Below are 18883 nucleotides of genomic sequence, written 5' to 3'. Positions count from 1 at the left end.
GTATTTTAATCCCGCCATACTGCCTACATACAAAGGAACTACGCAACGTCGCATTTTTACATAAGTAATATTACTGAGCCGTTTGTTCGTTCGTTCGCCTTCAGATGGCACTGGCGCAACAACTTTACGCTTTCACGTGACGTATATCTCTCGTCTATTTGTGTCTAATGTTCCTTTCAGTCTGTATTTCAACAACACGGGCTACACAAAAGGTTGCCATGAAATAATTGAGGAACCACGACGCCGTCGAAACATCGAAAAATATCGTCGTCCGTGCCAAAGACGTTCGAGTGTGAAAACTGTGTTACGAACGTATTCTGTGATAAGTTGATTCGACATCATTCCATCCGAAAATCGTCCTTTTTGCATGCCGTTTATGTGACGTTCTCAGTTCAGTGAGTTCTAGTGCTGTGCGTTTTTTACTTTTATAATGGTTAGTACCCATTGTCTCCTTGTTGTACGTCGTTGCTTAAACAAATGAGATCGCCCACCGTCGCATATATGTGGTATGCCAAACGTCAAAAATGACGTCAATTTTCGACGCCCCCGCTTCGGCGTCGTCGAAAAGAATAAAGGCAACATTTTTTAGTTTTAATGTGTTTTTTATCTAGCTAATATTCGACACGTATTTGTCCGTTTGTTAGTGTGTTTATTTATTTTAGTCGCTCTGTCCAAACAATGTTTTGATGTACGACGAGTGAGCTTTATTAGTATTTTAGTCTCCGCTTTAATGTTGCTTTACATATCTCGAGTTCATTCAGGTTCTATGCATATTTTCTTTGGGAGATTTCAATTTACGATTGGGCATTTGACAGAGAAGGAGCTCGCCAACAACAACTCTATAACTAACTAATGCATAACAAACCAAAGTGCAAGGAAATGCCGTTTTATTATATAAATTTAATAAAAGGATTTATTAGTTAAAAACATATTATGTTTATAATGGGAGACGATTGGGAAAAATGCCCGCACAAAGGATGGCGCAAATCGGGGCAAAAATCCTTTGTGGACTTTAAACCTCATCATTAGCAGATCTTTTTTACCCTAATTGTTTTTCCTACTGAAATTAGAAAGTATCTTGCTTTTTGTTGTCAATAAATAGCACGAACAAAAGAAGACAACATTACAATCACATTTAGCAAACCAATTTTTTTATTGTTTATTTACAACTTATAAAGTGAGTTTACTTATTGATTCACATACTATCTAGTAATAAACACGAAATACCCCAAGCCTCTGCAAATGTCTCCTTCCGGAATAGGTGTAATAAAATTCCCATATGCATCACGGCCACCAGAATACTTAGTAGGTCTTAAATTTCAAGTTTCAGTAGGCCTTGAATTTGAAATTCCGACATGGCGACGCGATGACGCTGCAACAATCGTGAAACGTCAAGATATTACAAATTTGTGCCGTTGGTGAAACTATATTCAAAATAAATTATGCATATATCAGTACACTTTGGAAGTAAACGGCAATAGCACAGCAAACAGTAGAATTATTTAAAGAGGATTGTGCTCGCCTCGGTGCTCGCAAATAAGAAGCATCATCCCCTTAGAAAAAAATTCTCAGTCGAGGATTATAGCATTCATTATATGCTCGTCCATAAGTAGAATTCTCAAGTAAATCTCATTTGCTCAGAATATTTATAATTATCTATTGTTTTTATTAAAATTTAAATAGTTGACGAATAAACTTAAATTAAAATCAATGCAAATGTGATTTGTGTGAAATCTTCGTGATCGAACTTGACTGTGAGTGTGCTATGTAAGTTATCGAATGCTCTGCTAATCAAATTATATCGTATGACTCGAAAATTTCGAACATCAAAATACTAGTTCTACGTATGATTAATATTCTTTCAGCTCATGACCCAAACAGCAACAAATTTATCACAAACCCGTAAGTTGCACAATACAGATCCGACCTTGTCAAACCGCACAAAAGCGTTTATGTTACTGATACAACCAATTTTTATCGGGCCTCAAAACACACTTAAGATAAGAATAAAACCAATACGTCTCCAGTCAAATCAGCCGTCATTTGGTTACAATTGAGTAGTGGCCATGGGCGCAAACACACCACATAAAAATTGTTATCTGTTAAAATTGTTTAGATGGACGTAGCAATGGTAATATTATGCAATAAAATTTTACTCACAACTGTGTAGAGTGTCCAGTTGTGTGAACCAGAGTGTATAGTTTAGAGAACGATTGATAGAATAACATACATAGTAGTAAAAAAGCAGAATATGTTGAACTTGTGGCAGTAAAGTGGTTAAATTTAAACAGTAACCCGAGCTAACCTGCTTACGATAGCATTATTCAATTAGCATCCGATTCGAAGAAACAACTTTTTGAACCGCTATTTCTGGGAACTTAATTAACGTTTAGGACGTAATAGTTCATCTAAAATTTTCGTCGATGTTGACGTAGATATGTAGGTATTCAGCAACGTTATCATGAGATTTTTTCAAGTTACATATGTGTGTTCTCATTGACATGACTGTTTAATCGACTCACAAATTATCGTATTGGACTTATATTCATAGCGAGAACAAGAGGGATCGAAAAACATATAATTTGACGTATGTCACGACATTTGGTCCACCTGGTTGAAAGAGCATCATTTCAAGATTAAGTAGCATTTCGCTAATTTTAGTCGAAAAAGGCTCCGGCAAACGCTATTTGCTTACATCGGCGATTTATCACGGTCTGACAAGCCAGACATGTAACTATGCGACTTGGACATTTTTCAACGGTTTTCCGGCCAATCATCGGTTATTGGTCGGTAATTGCATACCTGGTAACAACCGAGCAATTGGGACCCAAGTGGTCGTGGTACAAAATCACTTATATAAGTGCCAAAATTAATATATACATATTTGCATTTTGGGAGCTTTTAGTTGGAGCATGATTGATTGTTATGTTGGGACAAAGTTCGTGTTTATTGCGAAAATTGGCAAAAACGCGTGATATTGCATAAAATGCTTATTAAATTGTTAAAATGACGAATATAGTGATTATTGATTGTTAATGTGGAAAACTTTACTACTACACAAAAAATCTTGACTTAATTGAATGTGTTCTTGAATGTTGTGTTTATACGTGTACAATTAACTTTACCGATTCGGATTAGGATGAGGAATAAGACGAACTAGACTAATAAAAAAATCAAAAACTTTCCGATGACATTCCCTTTGCTTCACCATTATTCTTCCTGAAAAAGTAAATTTATACCTATATGCAAGGTGAATTTACAGATAGATACGGTGCGTGGGACTAAAATAATTTTAGCCCTATCAAACTGTATCGGTCTATAAATACTGCAATTATGGTACGAAGGTGTTCGACTCGGTGTTCAATTCAATTGATTTACTGTTAATGACTTACACTCATGGATTCCTAATTTCCTTGGAATCGTGCAACGTACTGCACTTTGCCAAAAACACTTCTTCACAGCAATTCTATTTCAAGCTATAATAACGATAAATACATACGTACATATTGAATTAAAAGAGTTCAGCATTTCAAAACATTTCTGCAATTCGATTCAAAAGAAAGAACTGACGTAAAAAAGTGCCACACTTTTATTTTTGGTCCAATTATTTTTATTATTCCGCCTATCCAGGATCAAAAATTGTGTCATAAACAAGCGTGTTTTCGTATCCACGTCGTTGAGACGTTTCGCTTATAGTCCAGAAGTCGATCTAAATACATTTTGAGGTCTATTTCCAGGGAAAACAGAAAGTGCATATTCTTTGAGACATTTATGTGGGTAACTTAGAAACCGAAACTTCGAGAAACACCATCGGTTAGGAAACTCTTACATATTTACAGCTTGTCACGACATTTTTCATTTGTGTATGTGACATTGCTACAGTTTTATGGTAAATAAATTATTAATCTTTTCCTTATAAAATTCGTAAAACATATAGAAGATTCGCCTCCCCGCTTTGAACCTGATCTAAATATTGACAAATTTTTAAATGTTTGGCTGATAAATTGCAACTTTTTTGGTTCGATATTGAACAGTGCCACATCTGTTGCCGCTTTGTTTCATATCGGGATGTGGATGTTCGCATCTCTAAATTTAAGTACCTACTTGCCCGATTGTATGCCTAGAAATAACCGACATGCAATTTATAATACTTTTTTTATTTCGCGAATAGTGGGATTATTTTTAGGGATTAAGTCAATCCAGAGTGTTGGTCAAATTTTAAGAATTCTATGAAAAATTTGAAACAACATATGTATATGTCATAATGACCCAAAAAGCCATGAAACACCAATAATCTCAATAAAAATTCCGGTAGGCTTTCCCGCAATTTTCTAATATATTGCAGGATTTAGCCTTGTTTAAAGTAATCATCTCACAATAATAATGGGGATTTACAATTTGTAAAAGTATGTGGTATATATCTGGGAACTATTTAGAAATACGCAGATTTGGGTTTACTTAGTTAAAGACGTGCTTAAACTACGTAACAAATTTAAAAGTTCAAGAAGAAACGAAGTAAATAAAATATTAACCAAATTTAATTTAACCTGCGATATTCATTACCAAATTAAACTGGCAGGGTAGTAGCACTAAAGCAACGGTTCCTCGCATTGTCTCCGTCTTTGAACCGATGACAGAAAAATAAGAGAATTTAAATTCACTCACCTTCCACAACAGCAGATAATTAAGTATTTGAAAATATTGCGATACCGAAAATAAACCAGAGCCACAACAGTGATGTATTTTATTTTAGTTGCGTAAGTTATGGTAGGATTTCAAATGTCAAACGACCCGAAAGTTGGCAGTGGTCGTTCGATTTTCGGAAAAAAGACAACGTAAATAATTACTTAGGGTGTCGTTCTATAAAAAAAAATCACAATTTACGTTTTGTATTTAGATGATTTCCGGAAATCGTAAATCTTCGGACTCAAGAATATCATAATAAAGAGTAGTACGATTCAAACTTTCGAAATTTTGTAAGTAAAAAATTATTATTTTTATATGAAAGAAATCAAAATCAGAAATAAAAAGGGAAAAGCCCCAAAAACAAAGTCGCCATTTACCACTCAAAATTTGGAACACCTTGTATACATTCAATATTTGCAGGAAATAAAATGTCTTTTTTTTTTTTTGTTGCAGAAATGTCATAATGGCCGGCCATGTACGCCGGACCAAAACGGAGGTCGTCAAACGTCCGGGTCATGCAGATCTTCCATGAGTTGAAAGCGCAATTCCCCACAATTCCCGATCATATCATCACCTCCTGCATCGCATCCCATGTCGCTTCCGAACCCCTAAAAAACCTGCAGGAGCTGGTCCTAGCCGCAGCTGCCAAAGACCAAAATCAGATGGGACGCCCTTCTGTACAGGTATGGATTTCCCGCATCCCTATCATTATAATTAATTATTTTTCCTTGTGTTTTTTTTACAGCTTGAAACGCCTCCCTTTATCCCGACCCCGATACCTGCTGAGTCCCTCATTGAATCAAAGCAAACACCAAGCCCGGAGAGAAGCCGAGACGATATGAACCAGAGTGGTTCCAGTGAAGCTACAAGTAAAGAGAGCAAGTGTAGTAATAGTAGTGCAACCAAAAGTGATGTTCCTAGTAGTGTAGCCAAGAGACCCAACACCTTAGACATCGTCAAAACCAGTGATCAGAATGACAGACGACTACAGCCCTCTGGGAAGTGCAGAGACGTGCATAAACTCTTAAATTCGCCCATTCTCGCAGAAAAGCCTCCCAAATCCCCCTTGAGTGTTCAAAGATTTGCTGTCAAACAAGTGCCCAAGAAAGAGTCACCTACCACTAGAAAAGATACTGTTTCCACTCCCACTCAAACAACTGACACCCTAGTGAACAACTCTCCAATCACTAGTCCTAGCTTGAATCTTTCAGTAAATGTCAACTGCCAAATGGGGCTGGTACAAAGCCCAGTGAAGCCTCGTTGCACTGCAAAGGTGGATGTTACCCCCACACAGCCCTGGCTAACCTCTTCTCCTACCTTTAGTGATAATTCGTCTCCGAGGAGCTTCACCAGTGTAAATCTTACATTGCGGCCCCCTTCAGTGACCCCCCAAGACCCAATAGACATAACCTCGCAGAATTCGAGCTTAACCTACTCGACGAGCAGTTTTGATAGGGAGAAAGGACTGCAGAGCCGACTGCAGATCACGGTGGGGCCTGGAAATGCCGGAAATGTGTCGTCGGTTAGGGCCAGGCCTAGGAGCTTCCATTTAGGGGAGAACGCAACGGATACTCTTCCTGTACGAGCTGGATCGATGTGCAATTTGAATTCTGTAGGCACTGACGGTATGTTGATTTTTGGAAACTTTTAATTAATATCTTTCGTTCAGAACTATTTAATAAGTAGACGTCTCTTGCAGTTTTTTTTTTATTTTAAAGAAAAAGAAGAATGAATTATTTTTGCGACGTAATAGGATCTATTTTAACGGAATAAACTTTGACAAATATAGTGCAAGTCACTTCTAAATGCAAGCAACCTATAATATGTATATTTTAATTTCGTTCTTTGGTGTCAGATACAAAATGATTAAATGAGTACATACCTACGTTTTTCTCGCGAGTTTTCATCAATTATTTCCAAAAAACTGAATTACTGTTTGAACGTCCCTAAAACCTACCTATGTCAACGGACGATTGTCGGCATTACCGCAAATTTCCTCTAAATATAGGCAACCAACACACCAAAACAAATATAGGCAAAAAAACACATTTCAACCGTGTTCTCGTTACGACTACAAAATTTTATAAATGTTTTTCTCGTAGATTTTATCTTCTGTTAGATATTCAATTATAAACATGCAAAAAATTTGGTACATGTTAGTTTTTCTAATTGTTGATAGATGTTGGAGAATCCACATTCTATCCACATGATTGTATTCTTAATCCACAGTTGTTCTGCAAACATTCGTTTTTTGATGCCGTAAATCTGAGTCTACTGAGTGATGGACACATTTTGGATAACCTGATTAATTTTTCTTGAAACACACTTTAGGACACTTCTTGGGAAAGTGAATAATTTCGATCATTAATCCTTCAAAGGGCGATTGTTTTACGTGATTATATTCAACAATCAACACTGCACTTTCTTCAGAGTGGAATAGGTTAAATATACGCCATCATACATTTGATGATGATCATAAAACTAAACGGAAGAATGTTATGTTTAAGTAATAAATAAAAATTAATTTAATTTAAGATAATAACTTGATATATTTTACGAAAATAAGTTTTAAGAATTAAATCACTCGAAAATATAAGAAAATCTTATTAGTTGATCATAAAAGACGCCACGTTTTGCAGAGAGAGTTTATAGTTATCCGTGAAAACCAACAGCTTTGATTCCGTCCAATGCAACTGTTTTCCGGAAAAACACAAAGACGATGCTCTTAATCTATTTTCCGACCAACGAGATGTAGTAATAAGCGCGTTTTGAATCTGGGATGCACTCAAACTAAACAAACCGGTTTTTTCTCGATTTCATTTACTACCAAGATTTGAAAAAACACATCGGTAAAATACCGCTATAAAGAGTCACTAAATCCACAATTTTTTATTTCAATCTAAGTTTCTGATAACGCTGATCAAACAAGTAGGTAACAACATATTATCAAATAGCTAATTGCAATTGCATAGCATGATTGTTATTGTTATCTATCGCCTTATGAAATCAAATAATCCCAATCGTAGAACCCCGCTGCCATATACATACATCAATTAATAATAATAAGAGAATTTTTTCGAATTGCGAAGGTAGAAATCAAACTGAAGAAATGGGAGAAGTCTCATCGCAATTCCGGCCAAATACGACATGATTAAACCACTAAGTTGAATGTTAAGTAATCGTTATTGATGTGTACCAGGCTAACAGTACACTTCCTCACATTATGAACCGTGAATCATCGTGGTGCAGGTTATTTACATTGTTTTTTAATCGGTACCTGTAGTGGTCTGGAAACAACTACAATTTGCAAGTCATTTTCATTTAAGAAGCATTGTGATTGATTTATGTAAAAAATATCTAATCTTGTCTGTTGTAAACTTATTTTCCACCATTATTCACATCGACCTATCATTTAAATCCAAAGTTAGCTGGTACCTAGCACATAACCATTATTGTCTAGTTGATGCTGTTAAATGAAGATAGAAGATATAATCTGCGCGTTTTCTTTATTTGAACATGTACATATTGTAATAAACAAAGACAATTAAATGAAGCGAGACAGGTGGTGAATATAATTTTACGGTAACAAGGGTAATATTTCTTCTTTCTTGACTTTTGGTGACTTCCTTTTTGGAAGTATATTCAACCGAAGCCACACGTTCCCATATCAAAACTGGTTATCTTTGGAAGTTTCATGCATATTTGTTAGAACGTCCTTATCGCAATGTTTATTCTGATGATTTCACTGAAAATCCTCATCCAGATAAGATTATGATTTCACAGACTTCATTGCACGTTTCCGCACATCGACACATACCATTCGACAATAGTAGTTTCATAAAGTTATTAGTTGAAGTCACACATATGAAGACTATAAAGATGGACAGCACCATGACTGTGTACAATGGTAAGTCGATAATTTCGCAAAACAGGGTATTAATAAATGTAAAACATCGTTTAGTTGAGAGGTGTTGCAAGCTGCAACGAATCTAGATTTATTGCAAAGGGAGAGAGAGCCAAAACTCGTGGCGCAAAACTGAGTTTCTCAAAACATCATAAGTTAAATGACGTCTCGGTATTAGATTCGGTTACAAGTGTTTAAGATGTGATTTTAATCAGGGAGTCATTTACAATATTTCCAATTTTAATAGTAATGTAAGTGGACAGCAATAAATGTAGGTTTGATAGGTAAAGAAGCAGTGGAGTAATAGAGGTACATTGAAATACGCCACGGAAAATGCTTTACTAGGTCTCAAACGAACTGAGAGTTCTAAACATTTTTCATTTTCAAAATAGACCTTCTGCACCAATCAAGTGAACAGAACGGTAGCGTAACGTAGTATTTTAGGCGACAAAAAAGTATACATAAACTTTGGAACGAAGCAAAATTTTGAAAATATTCAGCTTGTTTGACAGAGAAACCGTCACGTAGTGACCTGCATTTTTTATATCAATATTTTTAAGCACTCCCCAAAGATCGGATGATCTGGGATGGAGTTTTACCTTTCAAGTTTCTACGGTTTTTGTCGATTCTTTTACGGTTCCTTGCATATTTGGCGAAATTTTCAAAGCATCTTGGAATATGGTCGAAAGCAACGTGGAATTATTAAAGCCCGTCCACGGTCGATTACGAATTACGACAGCAAAATGCACTTAAATCCGGCCAGCCTTGTCGAAACGAAAATAACGGGCACGCGTTTGGTGTGGGCGGCATGTCGTCTATTTTGGGCGACCGCGGGCGGATCCGCAAACACCTGATCCGCTATACCAAACGGATACCTGTGAACAGTCGGATAGTCCGGGAGTAAATAACAAACTTTAGTATCATTTTCAGTTACTCCGGTTCTCCTCAAACAACAAGCTCAGATAGATCGTCTGCAAATAGAACTTCAGACTGGTAATACTAAGCTGGTGATAATGAGGCGGGAAGTAGAGGACCTGGAGAATAAACAAAGCCAGGTACATAAGTCATGCTCTCATTGCAAAGTTTGAATTCGAAATAATAAAATTCTAGATTGCCGAGAGACGAACTGCCGAAGAAATGGAGAAGCAACTGCAAATGGAAATCAACCATCTCACGTACCAATGCGAGCAGCTGGCAGCTCTTTTGGAGAACAGTAAGCCTTTTTTCATCCGAGAAATCCCTAACAGTAACTGATGTTTAAATCCGTACAGATGAATTCTACAACAACATCTACACAGGTCCCACAGGCCCCCTTTTGGCGCCTCAACGTCCTTTGTCGTCTCCCTCGCGACCCGCCCAAACCCCTCGAAGGCCGGCCGAAAGGCGCCAGTTCGTGCCGCTTTTCAGTTCCCAAGATGTGGAAGGTCCCAAATGGAACTGTTCCGAGTGCACATTCCTTAACCATCCCGATCTGGATACGTGTGAACAATGCGACATGCTCCGCGTCTACCACGGTACGACCCAACGGTCAGATTTGACCACTGACGCCTTGCGCATCATGCCCAATTCTATAGACTTTAACCAGTCCTTCGATGCGTTTAAGAAGTCTTTCAATAAAGCGATACGCAGGAAGGTTAAAGGGGAATCTCGCTTAAGCTTGCCCCACAGTCGGTCTGCGCTGACCACTGAGGAAATGCTACGCAGAATGGATTTTAACGATAACCATAATGCTACCCCTGACGCGAGACATAAGACTAACAATAACAGAGTTCCTCTCAATTCGAGTATTTCGGCCCCTAATGGGTTGATCGGCTATCCCATGAACACTAACAGTAATAATGCTTAGTTTCGTGATCTTGTGCAGCACTAACAGGGCTTTAATACACTGGGTTTTCACAAAGGAAAATGTACATGCATGTGTACTTCACTATAGTATTCTAAATTTAATTTTAATCAAAAAAGTTCCTATAAGTGTTTTGGAACTTTTTTTCATTTCTTTCATCGTCTCTGAGAATTTCAGAGTGACACTCATTGGCGTAGGTAGTACTTTTTTTAAACTTATTATATCATTTACAAGTAATTCTATGTTCTTAATTTGGATCAAATCATTACTAAAACACAGCAAGAGTGCTTATAAGAAATAAACTGAAAATCTTTAATCGTTTAGCACCTTTTAAGTTTTCTAATAATATTTTGACTTATCTTCAGTGATAGAGTGAGTGTTGGTCCTAATTTCAGAATACCCTGTATAAAAAGTCTTTAAAGGTTTGCATGATACTTATAGTAATAATCATATCTATAGGTACCTACTATATATTTTTATTGTTTATGTTTAGTTACGTCTTTTTTAAGACTTATTTTTCTCGCTTATATTCTAGTTTTTTAGAAAATTATTGTTTTTGTTTTTATTTTAATAATGGTTTCTCGTTAAGTTTTGTCACTTCTCCCTTCTAATGAATTATGGGCCATGGTTGCCAATTTCCCCCTATTTAAACTATAATTCGTATTACTTATAATTATCTTATTTAATATATGTTTTATTCGCCCTGTAGTAATAATGAAGCTCGAAGACTTCTTAAAGGATTTATTTCTTCGTTATTTATTTTCGCACTTAAATTTCCGCCCAGAGTAGATTTTTGTACTAAATTCTTCGCTTTAGCGATAATGATTTTATCCATTAAATGGACGATATTGTATAGTATATTTTGTTATACCAAAAATAAATAATGTTTTTTGTTAAGTGTAATTTTCTTTGTTTTTTAGTATCTGCAGCCCCCGGGGATAATATTCATATTCACGTGACCCCCAGATTGTCCTCACGTAAGAATATTGTAATGTAATGTGTGCTTTGAGAGTTATTAATGCCGTGTTTCTAACAATTATTTAACAGTTATTCAACCTCATATTTGGTGTTTTCGTCTACTGATTTCCTTTTTTTATTGACTTATTATTTCAAATTTTAATGCGCACTAATAGTAAAGAATTGCATGATTATATAATCTGAATAAACTCTTAACACAGGCAATATCTCAAATATACTCGGAAATTTTGTGACCAAATTTGGAAAACCACTTTAGGTACTAATGAATAATAAGTAATTTGAATTTCACACTGAATTGCAAAGACCAAAAGTGGCCTTACACATTATTCATTACTCACCTCTCAAGTGACGCAGGTAGGCAACTAAACATACACATGACAATATTGCTGTAATGGTCTTTCGCCGTTTAAAAAGAAACTTAAAGCAAAAAAATCGTAAAACGATGGAAAATAAGAAAGATAAGAACGAATGGATAATGTAGTGAGATAAAAATGGTCCAAAACATCATCAAACATATCGTAATAAAATTTGTACTGGATACACGGCTATATATAAGTATTTATCTAACTACCTACTATTGAATAGCTTCTCGGTGGGTCACTTTTTGTCAGTGCCATCGTATTACGTATGTTGCATTAATACAAAATTTGCTTGAAAGTAACATAAATTTTTAATTTGAACGTACATTTCTAATATTCTTTTGATTTTTTCCAGGCATTGCTCACTCCTGGGTTAGCCTATGAAACGAGGAGAAGCACGACCTATTTAACGCATTCGAGAAAAACAAATGTTGCTGTTTGATATTTTTAATTTGTCTCAGTTACTTAAACACATTAATTGCTCATAAATCTGTACACAATTTGTAACATAGCTGACATACTATTAATTGATTGTAAATATGGTATTTATTATTTATTTTTAAATAAACGCTTATTTTGATAAAAACTTAAATCTAATTCTACATTGTAAGTATTATTACACAAAAAAACTTAAACTGCTGTTCCTCGTTCCAAATTCTGCTTAATCTCTGCAGTGTGTTCCCCATAAAACCTCTCAAGTTTCTTATTAAACTTCGCATTTCTTTCATTGATATAATCAATATCTGCATCGTCATTATGCATCCTTCTTCTGGAATATTTATTTCTTTTGGAAATTTGGTCTTCAACACTCTTCACTAAGTTATCAATAGCCTCGGGCCTATCTTCATGCAAGCCATGCACTATGGTGTTTGGTCCTGCATAGAAGCCATCACCATACTTTTCTTTTTGTTCTTCATATCTCTCCATGTCTTTAGGACCCATGCCTTTTACTAGTCTGGAAATGATATACAATAATTTTGTTATATTTTATAGTATTGATTGTTATAATCAAATATAATACAACATTTTTTGATACAAGCACAACACAATAAAAGGCATTAAATTATTACCTGTTATACTGTCTAAATGTTGCTGCTTCAAAGTCTGAAAAGCCTTGATCTGGATTTTTCTTTTTCTTCTTTTTCTCCAGTCGCTCAGCCTCTACTGCAGTTACATTAAGCAGCTTTTTTCTGTCATAATCTTCACCTATAGATTTAATGATAATAACTACAATCATTTTTATCATTAGAATGTATTATAAAATTGCTGTTTAGAACTAGCCATGTTTTTATTAAAGAACATTAAAAAATTATGTATACAGAGAGATATTATCAGTTTTAGGTAGCAACCTGAGTAAGTTTTCCAATAAGTCGATATTATAACAATAGATGAATATTAATTATCTAAAAGGGACCAAGTCACTTTACATACTGAATAACTTTCATCCACAATTGCTATCATGGTCAATTAAACTCATTCAATTTAATTAAGACACAAATTCTTACCATTCTGAGCAGCTTCTTCCCGTTCCTTCTGATCATTCAAAATCCACTCAGCTTTGCGCTTTCTGGCTTCCCAGTTTAAAGGCAGTTTGTTCCTGGAATCTTCAGCTACAACCTCTTGATGATTATGGGCTCTGGCTTCGTTTCTCATGCGGTGCAGCTCTCTTAAACGTTTCATTCTATCTGCTTGTTGCTCTGCAAAGGGTTTCTGAGGGCCATCTGAACTCATTTTCAACTTTTAACGACAACTAATTGAAGATTAATAATGTGAAGTGTTTGGGAAATGGTATTTCCCAATTATGGAATTAATTAAATGGAGTTTTGTTTGTTGTAGGGTTTATTTCCAATTTTGTCGAAAAAATGCAAATATTTAAAGTTACATCGATCAGTTAAGTGATTTTTCAGTAATTATCATTCTGAAACTTGTGATCTACTATGAATCTGCCTGAATGACACTAGACGGATTTATTCATGTTAAACTTTTTGGGTTCAGATTGATCCCCGATGACAGCTACCCAATCAGATTTGTTGAAAACCAAATGATACTTTAACTTCGATGCGAACAAATGTCAGCTAAAAATATGTAAGGTAAGAGTAAGAGACCGTTAGTCTCCCTTGATCGAAAAAGGGAGACAGATATCATGCTAAAACAGAATCATATTATGTTTATTCTTTTATATACTTAACGCAGACGGAGAGCTAGACGTCAAAACCAGCTGATTTGATCAATTGTGCTTTAGCCTTATTAATATATCCCATTTTCCTTTTCTTCAAATTCGTTCTCTCGTTGATAACAAACAATCATAAATCTAAATTCGTTGTAAAATTACTTATTTACTTATTTAATTTGTAGCTTATTGTGACTTAAATTGTTCTTCCAACACTTAAAAATTTATATCGCCTATCAAAAATCTTTTTCTATATATCATATTTAAAGGACCCTACCTTTCCTGTAATTTCACAATTCGCAGTTGCAGCAAATTACTGAAGTACTAAATATATTTTTCTAATAATAGTAATCCATCAAGTCCTGAAGTTAAATCGCAAACATGAGTGTAGATTTAAGCAAATTCAGCATTGTCCAGTGGTACGCTGAAAGAGAACGTCATAGGTGTGGTTATTGCAAAGATCCTAGTGGAAGCGTTTCATATGGTGTGTAAACAGTTATATTGGTGACCAATCTTATAATTGTAAAACTCAATTTTAAGTTTTTAACAACACAAAACTAATCCTTAGCCTTCATGACACATATATTTTAATTAAATTGTAAATTTATTTTGTAGGAATGTATACAGAAGAATTGACAGTGCAAGATTATAAAGATTTAATTGATCGTGGATGGAGGCGAAGTGGAAAGTATTGCTACAAACCTATTATGGACAAGACTTGCTGTCCTCAGTACACTATTAGGTAGGTATAAATTATTTATCTTTTAGATACAGATCTTTTGAGTCATAAAAAAATGTGTTCTTATTTAAGGTGCAATGCTACAAAGTTTAAATTGAACAACTCCCATAAGAGAATTATTAAGAAATTTAATAAGTTTTTAAATGATGGTATTTTCACTAAAAATAACCTCCAAAACATTGAAGAAGATAACACGGAATCCTTATCAGTTCCTGGTAAATTATTGTGCATAAATAATCATAAAGTATCCCTTGATTCCAAATGCTTTTAGGATATGATAAGCAAAACAGTATTAAGTTAAATAGGTCAGTAATTGCTGAAAATTGTAGTTTATCATCTGATGCAGATCCCAAATTGAGTATTAATGATTCCTGTCCAGTGCTAACATCAAAAAAATCTGATGTTGCCACAGAGACTAGGCAGCAAAATAGTAGTAAGCTTTAAAACTTTTTTTAATTAAAACAACATTTTAAGGGTAAATTTACAGGCAATATTTCAAGTGCTTCAAAATCAATTAAGAAACAATTCAAAGAAGGCAATGGTGCTGATCCAAATAAGCCTCCACCTAAAAAAGCAAAATTGATGCGCCTAGAAAAGAAAAGAGAAAAACTTCTACAAAAGGGACTAGAAATCCAATCAAGTACCACTAATAATGCCAATAATAGAGTAAAGACATTGAAAGAGTTTTTGGAAGAAATTCCTTGCAGTACAAAGCATAAGATAAAGGTATGAATATAATAAGGAAATTCAAAAAACTTGGCATAAAGAACCGATGTAAATAAATAGTTATTCTTTTCCTGCAGTCAGAACTGATTTGCCCAACAAATTGCAAGGATAAATGGGATAGTGTGAAAAATGCCGAATATGAATTATATGCAAAATACCAAAAAATAGTTCATAGTGATTTACCTGAAAATTTGAGTTTCAATAGGTTCACGAGGTTTTTAGTTTCATCTCCTTTAAAGGTACTAAATGTTTTTTAAAAGTAGTTAGATAATGTAGTAATTTAGAAGAAATTCACCAAAACTGGCCAGAACATCAAGCAAGCAGAGTGAAAGAATAACTATTTACGTACTGTAATCAGTGCATAATTTGAATAATATTTAAGCAACTGCATATTTTGTGTGTATTGCTCACAAGTCAATGGTGTCTCTTTACAGATAAAATTTGAGCAACTGAATAAATTCCATGATACTTTCTCTGAAAGTGCAGAACTCTATAAGAAATACCAAACGACTGTTCATAATGAGCCTGCCTCAGAATGTGGACCGAATGAATTTTATTATTTTCTAGTCAATACGCCACTGAAGGTATTTCTCTACTCTGACTAAGGTGTTGTTGCTTGCTTGCTTGGTGTTTTATTTTAACCATCTGGATGTATGCCATCCTAAATTTTGCCCATAGCACGGGAAAAGTCGTACACCATGTATTGTGACCTTTTTGCCGCATCTCGAATAGATCTTCGAGTATAAACAGCAAAACTTTGGGTACAGAGCCGACCTATAACTAAGAATAATTACAATAAAAACAATAATCGTAGGAAGAATCGGGTAAAAATAGGGCCTGCTTCGACTGCTAAGCAACGATCAAAGTTAATGCAAGCATGCTCGAAGATTTAGTTGAGATTTAGCGAAACGGACACGGTAATTACATTATTTAATGGACTTGAGATCGAACTGACGAAACTCAATAGAGTCTAATCCGATCTTCGGTGTGTTCGAGTTATTAATACACAGAGTTAGAAAGAGGTATAAATAGTACATAACAGTTTTCGAGTCTAAATTTTATCACTTTTTTTACTGCAAGCTTTAAACTGTACAGTTATTAAACTTGCCTAAGGCTGAACCGTTTCCAAATGGAGTTGATGGACCTGGGTATGGATCATTTCACCAACAATACTGGCTAGACGATAAACTTATAGCAGTGGGGGTTATTGATATTTTACCTGGATGTGTCAGTTCGGTATACTTTTTTTATGATCCAGATTATCGAGCTTTGACTTTGGGAACTTACGGATCGCTCAGGTACCTAAAAGATACCATCACTTTTATGCAATAATAATTAGAACTAAACTCCCTTACTTCTTTCAACAATACTTGACAATTTCTCTCCTTGTGTAGGGAAATTCAGCTGGTGCAAGATTTGCAACCACAGATCCCGGACTTAAAATACTACTATATGGGATTTTACATTCATTCCTGCCCCAAAATGCGATACAAAGGGAAGTTACACTCCTCCGTCCTATTATGCCCAGAAACCTATTGCTGGTTCCCTATAGAGAAGTGTTTAGATAAACTGGATGCGAGTAAATACAGTAGATTAAACGACGACATTGATGCTTTAGATGCTAATAAATGTAATTCCATGGACGTGGATTGTGTAAAAGTAGTGCAGGATTACAAGTTGATGTATGCCAAGGATTTTGTAAGATTGTTTGATGGAGACAGAGATGATTTTGTGAATATTTCGGATTTAGTTGGAAAGAAGTTAATTCATAATATAGTGTTTTGGCTCTAATGTTTTTGCTTTATGCAAGTCATAACATAATACTACATTATTGACCTTTAAAGTATGTATAGATACCTATTTCGTAAATAGTAATTGAGATTTGCGAAAACATTTGTTAATTTATAACATTGTACTAAAATGTTTTTGTTTTCTTTCATTTAATTCAAAGCATAATTCCTGCAATGTTATGTTAATTTGTTAATATACTTAATCTTACTGAGAGTAAATAATTTTCAACGAATTATATGTAGCTTTAATTATAGAATGTGAGCAAGTTTCATTTCTTGTACCTATTCCTGAATACACTAAAAATCAGAAACAGATATTTATGGCTGCTTGCGCGTGTCTTAGCAAGAACCTTGTACCTCTATGCAGAAAATTTAACCTGAAATGAATACAATGAAAATTTCCATTTACAGAGATTTATTTACAGACATTTATTATTAATTAAAATCAACCCTTAGTCTCAACCATTCCTCTTAGTCCTGTTCTTCCCCTTTATACTTCGTTCAATATCATCACTGCTCTCACTCGAACTAGAAGTTTGACGTTTTTTCTTCTTATTTTTGATACTCTTCTTGTTTTTATGCTTTCTCTTTGTTTTCTCATCATCACTAAAACTACTCGACGACCATTCTATAGATGAAGCTCTGTTCTTTTTCCAATTTTTAGCGTGCTTTGTCACTCTATTATCATCTTCCCTCAATGTAGTTTTGGAATTTCTGTTCGTGGATTTATTAGCTGCGTTATCGTGTTTCTTGTGATTCCTTGAATCTCGTTGGGGAGAGATTTGGTTATTGCGTTTTCTTTGTCTAGATTTTGATCGGGTTCGAGAGGATCTAGATCTATGGAAATCCCTATCTTTATTATAATTTGAGCTTCGATTCTTGGGAGATGCAGATCGCCTTTTTTCTTCCCGAGATCTATTGCTTTTTTTTTCTCTAGGTGATATACTTCGATTTCTGCAAGTGTATCTTTCATCTATTTTTCTTCTTGAATATTTACTATTATTTCTTCGATCTTCAAATGAACTACTTCTTTTCCTTGGTCTTTGCAGCGGTCTGTTTCTCCTTTCAGAATCTTCCCTATGGCTTCTGTTCCGTGACTTGCTTCTCCTAAACTCCATTTTTTTTGTGCTTTCACTGGCGACCTCATGATTTCTTTTGACCAGGTCTCTGCCTTCCTCCTTTTTTGTTCTATTCCCTTTCTCATCAAAATGGGCTACTCCTCTTCCTTTTCCCAGCCACCTCACTTTGGATACACTTTGGCTGAAATCTACATGAATTCTTCGGTCATCAATAAGCACATTTGCCATTTTGAAAAATGCGTCTTCACAGGATTTCTGCTCTTCAAACTCTATGAAAGCATACTGCAGAGAATCTCCAGTTTTCCGATCCCTGATGACTTCACAGGATTTTATTGTGCCAAAACGACTGAAAATGATTTCCAAGTCATCATCTGTGGTTACAGGATTCAGTTTGCAAACAAAAAGGACATTTTCTGGCGGAGCTATATCAGCATCAGGAATATCTCCCACCATTTCTAAGATGGTGGCTCTTGCTTTAGCTTCCCGTTCTGCTTGCATTTCAAGAACTTCATGATTTGTTCTTCCTGTTATGCAAACAATGAGTAAACACATATACATAAATCTCAAAATAATTTCAATAAATGTACCTCAATAAAGATAAACAAACAT

General features: G+C 35.0%; 4 protein-coding genes across 8 annotated transcripts in view; 2 read left to right on the top strand and 2 right to left on the bottom strand.

Annotated features, from left to right (window-relative positions):
* Positions 1-92: 92 nt before the first annotated feature.
* Positions 93-12303, top strand: Tab2 (TAK1-associated binding protein 2). Of its 3 annotated transcripts, XM_066399444.1 has the most exons (8): positions 94-433; positions 5140-5369; positions 5432-6311; positions 9521-9645; positions 9701-9803; positions 9862-10104; positions 11354-11410; positions 12126-12303. In XM_066399444.1, the coding sequence occupies exons 2-8, from the start codon at positions 5160-5162 to the stop codon at positions 12152-12154; spliced, it is 1647 nt and encodes a 548-aa protein (XP_066255541.1). In that variant the 5' UTR covers positions 94-433; positions 5140-5159; the 3' UTR covers positions 12155-12303. The 3 variants fall into 3 exon arrangements, with proteins under 3 accessions (XP_066255524.1, XP_066255541.1, XP_066255532.1); XM_066399427.1 differs by lacking the exons at positions 11354-11410; positions 12126-12303 and having other exon boundaries at positions 93-433; positions 9862-11308; XM_066399435.1 differs by lacking the exons at positions 94-433; positions 11354-11410; positions 12126-12303 and adding an exon at positions 2111-2131 and having other exon boundaries at positions 9862-11308.
* On the bottom strand, positions 12202-13690 carry LOC136415070 (pre-mRNA-splicing factor Syf2). The gene is made up of 3 exons (XM_066399458.1): positions 13276-13690; positions 12841-12976; positions 12202-12725 (listed from the first exon to the last, which is right to left on the bottom strand). Exons 1-3 carry the CDS (start codon positions 13499-13501, stop codon positions 12401-12403), a joined length of 687 nt encoding a protein of 228 aa, XP_066255555.1. The 5' UTR covers positions 13502-13690; the 3' UTR covers positions 12202-12400.
* Positions 13691-14181: 491 nt separating this feature from the next.
* Ate1 (arginyltransferase 1) lies at positions 14182-17370 on the top strand. 3 transcript variants are annotated; one of them, XM_066390759.1, is made up of 8 exons: positions 14182-14424; positions 14556-14682; positions 14752-14894; positions 14951-15109; positions 15167-15405; positions 15483-15644; positions 16519-16703; positions 16800-17370. In XM_066390759.1, exons 1-8 carry the CDS (start codon positions 14322-14324, stop codon positions 17194-17196), a joined length of 1515 nt encoding a protein of 504 aa, XP_066246856.1. In that variant the 5' UTR covers positions 14182-14321; the 3' UTR covers positions 17197-17370. The 3 variants fall into 3 exon arrangements, with proteins under 3 accessions (XP_066246856.1, XP_066246848.1, XP_066246857.1); XM_066390751.1 differs by having other exon boundaries at positions 14183-14424; positions 14951-15112; XM_066390760.1 differs by lacking the exon at positions 15483-15644 and adding an exon at positions 15840-15989 and having other exon boundaries at positions 14185-14424; positions 14951-15112.
* A 278-nt stretch (positions 17371-17648) lies between these two features.
* The window catches only part of LOC136409303 (peptidyl-prolyl cis-trans isomerase sig-7), a 109957-nt gene continuing 108722 nt past the window's right edge, over positions 17649-18883 (bottom strand). The window contains exon 4 of the mRNA XM_066390716.1: positions 17649-18798. Within this exon, the coding sequence (XP_066246813.1) occupies positions 17654-18798 (1145 nt within the window). The 3' untranslated portion in view covers positions 17649-17653. The remainder of the gene's footprint in view (positions 18799-18883) is intronic.

Source organism: Euwallacea similis, chromosome 1 (assembly GCF_039881205.1).
Source record: "Euwallacea similis isolate ESF13 chromosome 1, ESF131.1, whole genome shotgun sequence".
Lineage (NCBI taxonomy): Eukaryota > Metazoa > Arthropoda > Insecta > Coleoptera > Curculionidae > Euwallacea > Euwallacea similis.
The sequence above is the reverse complement of the archived record's forward strand: the minus strand, read 5'-3'. Positions and strand labels throughout refer to the sequence as shown.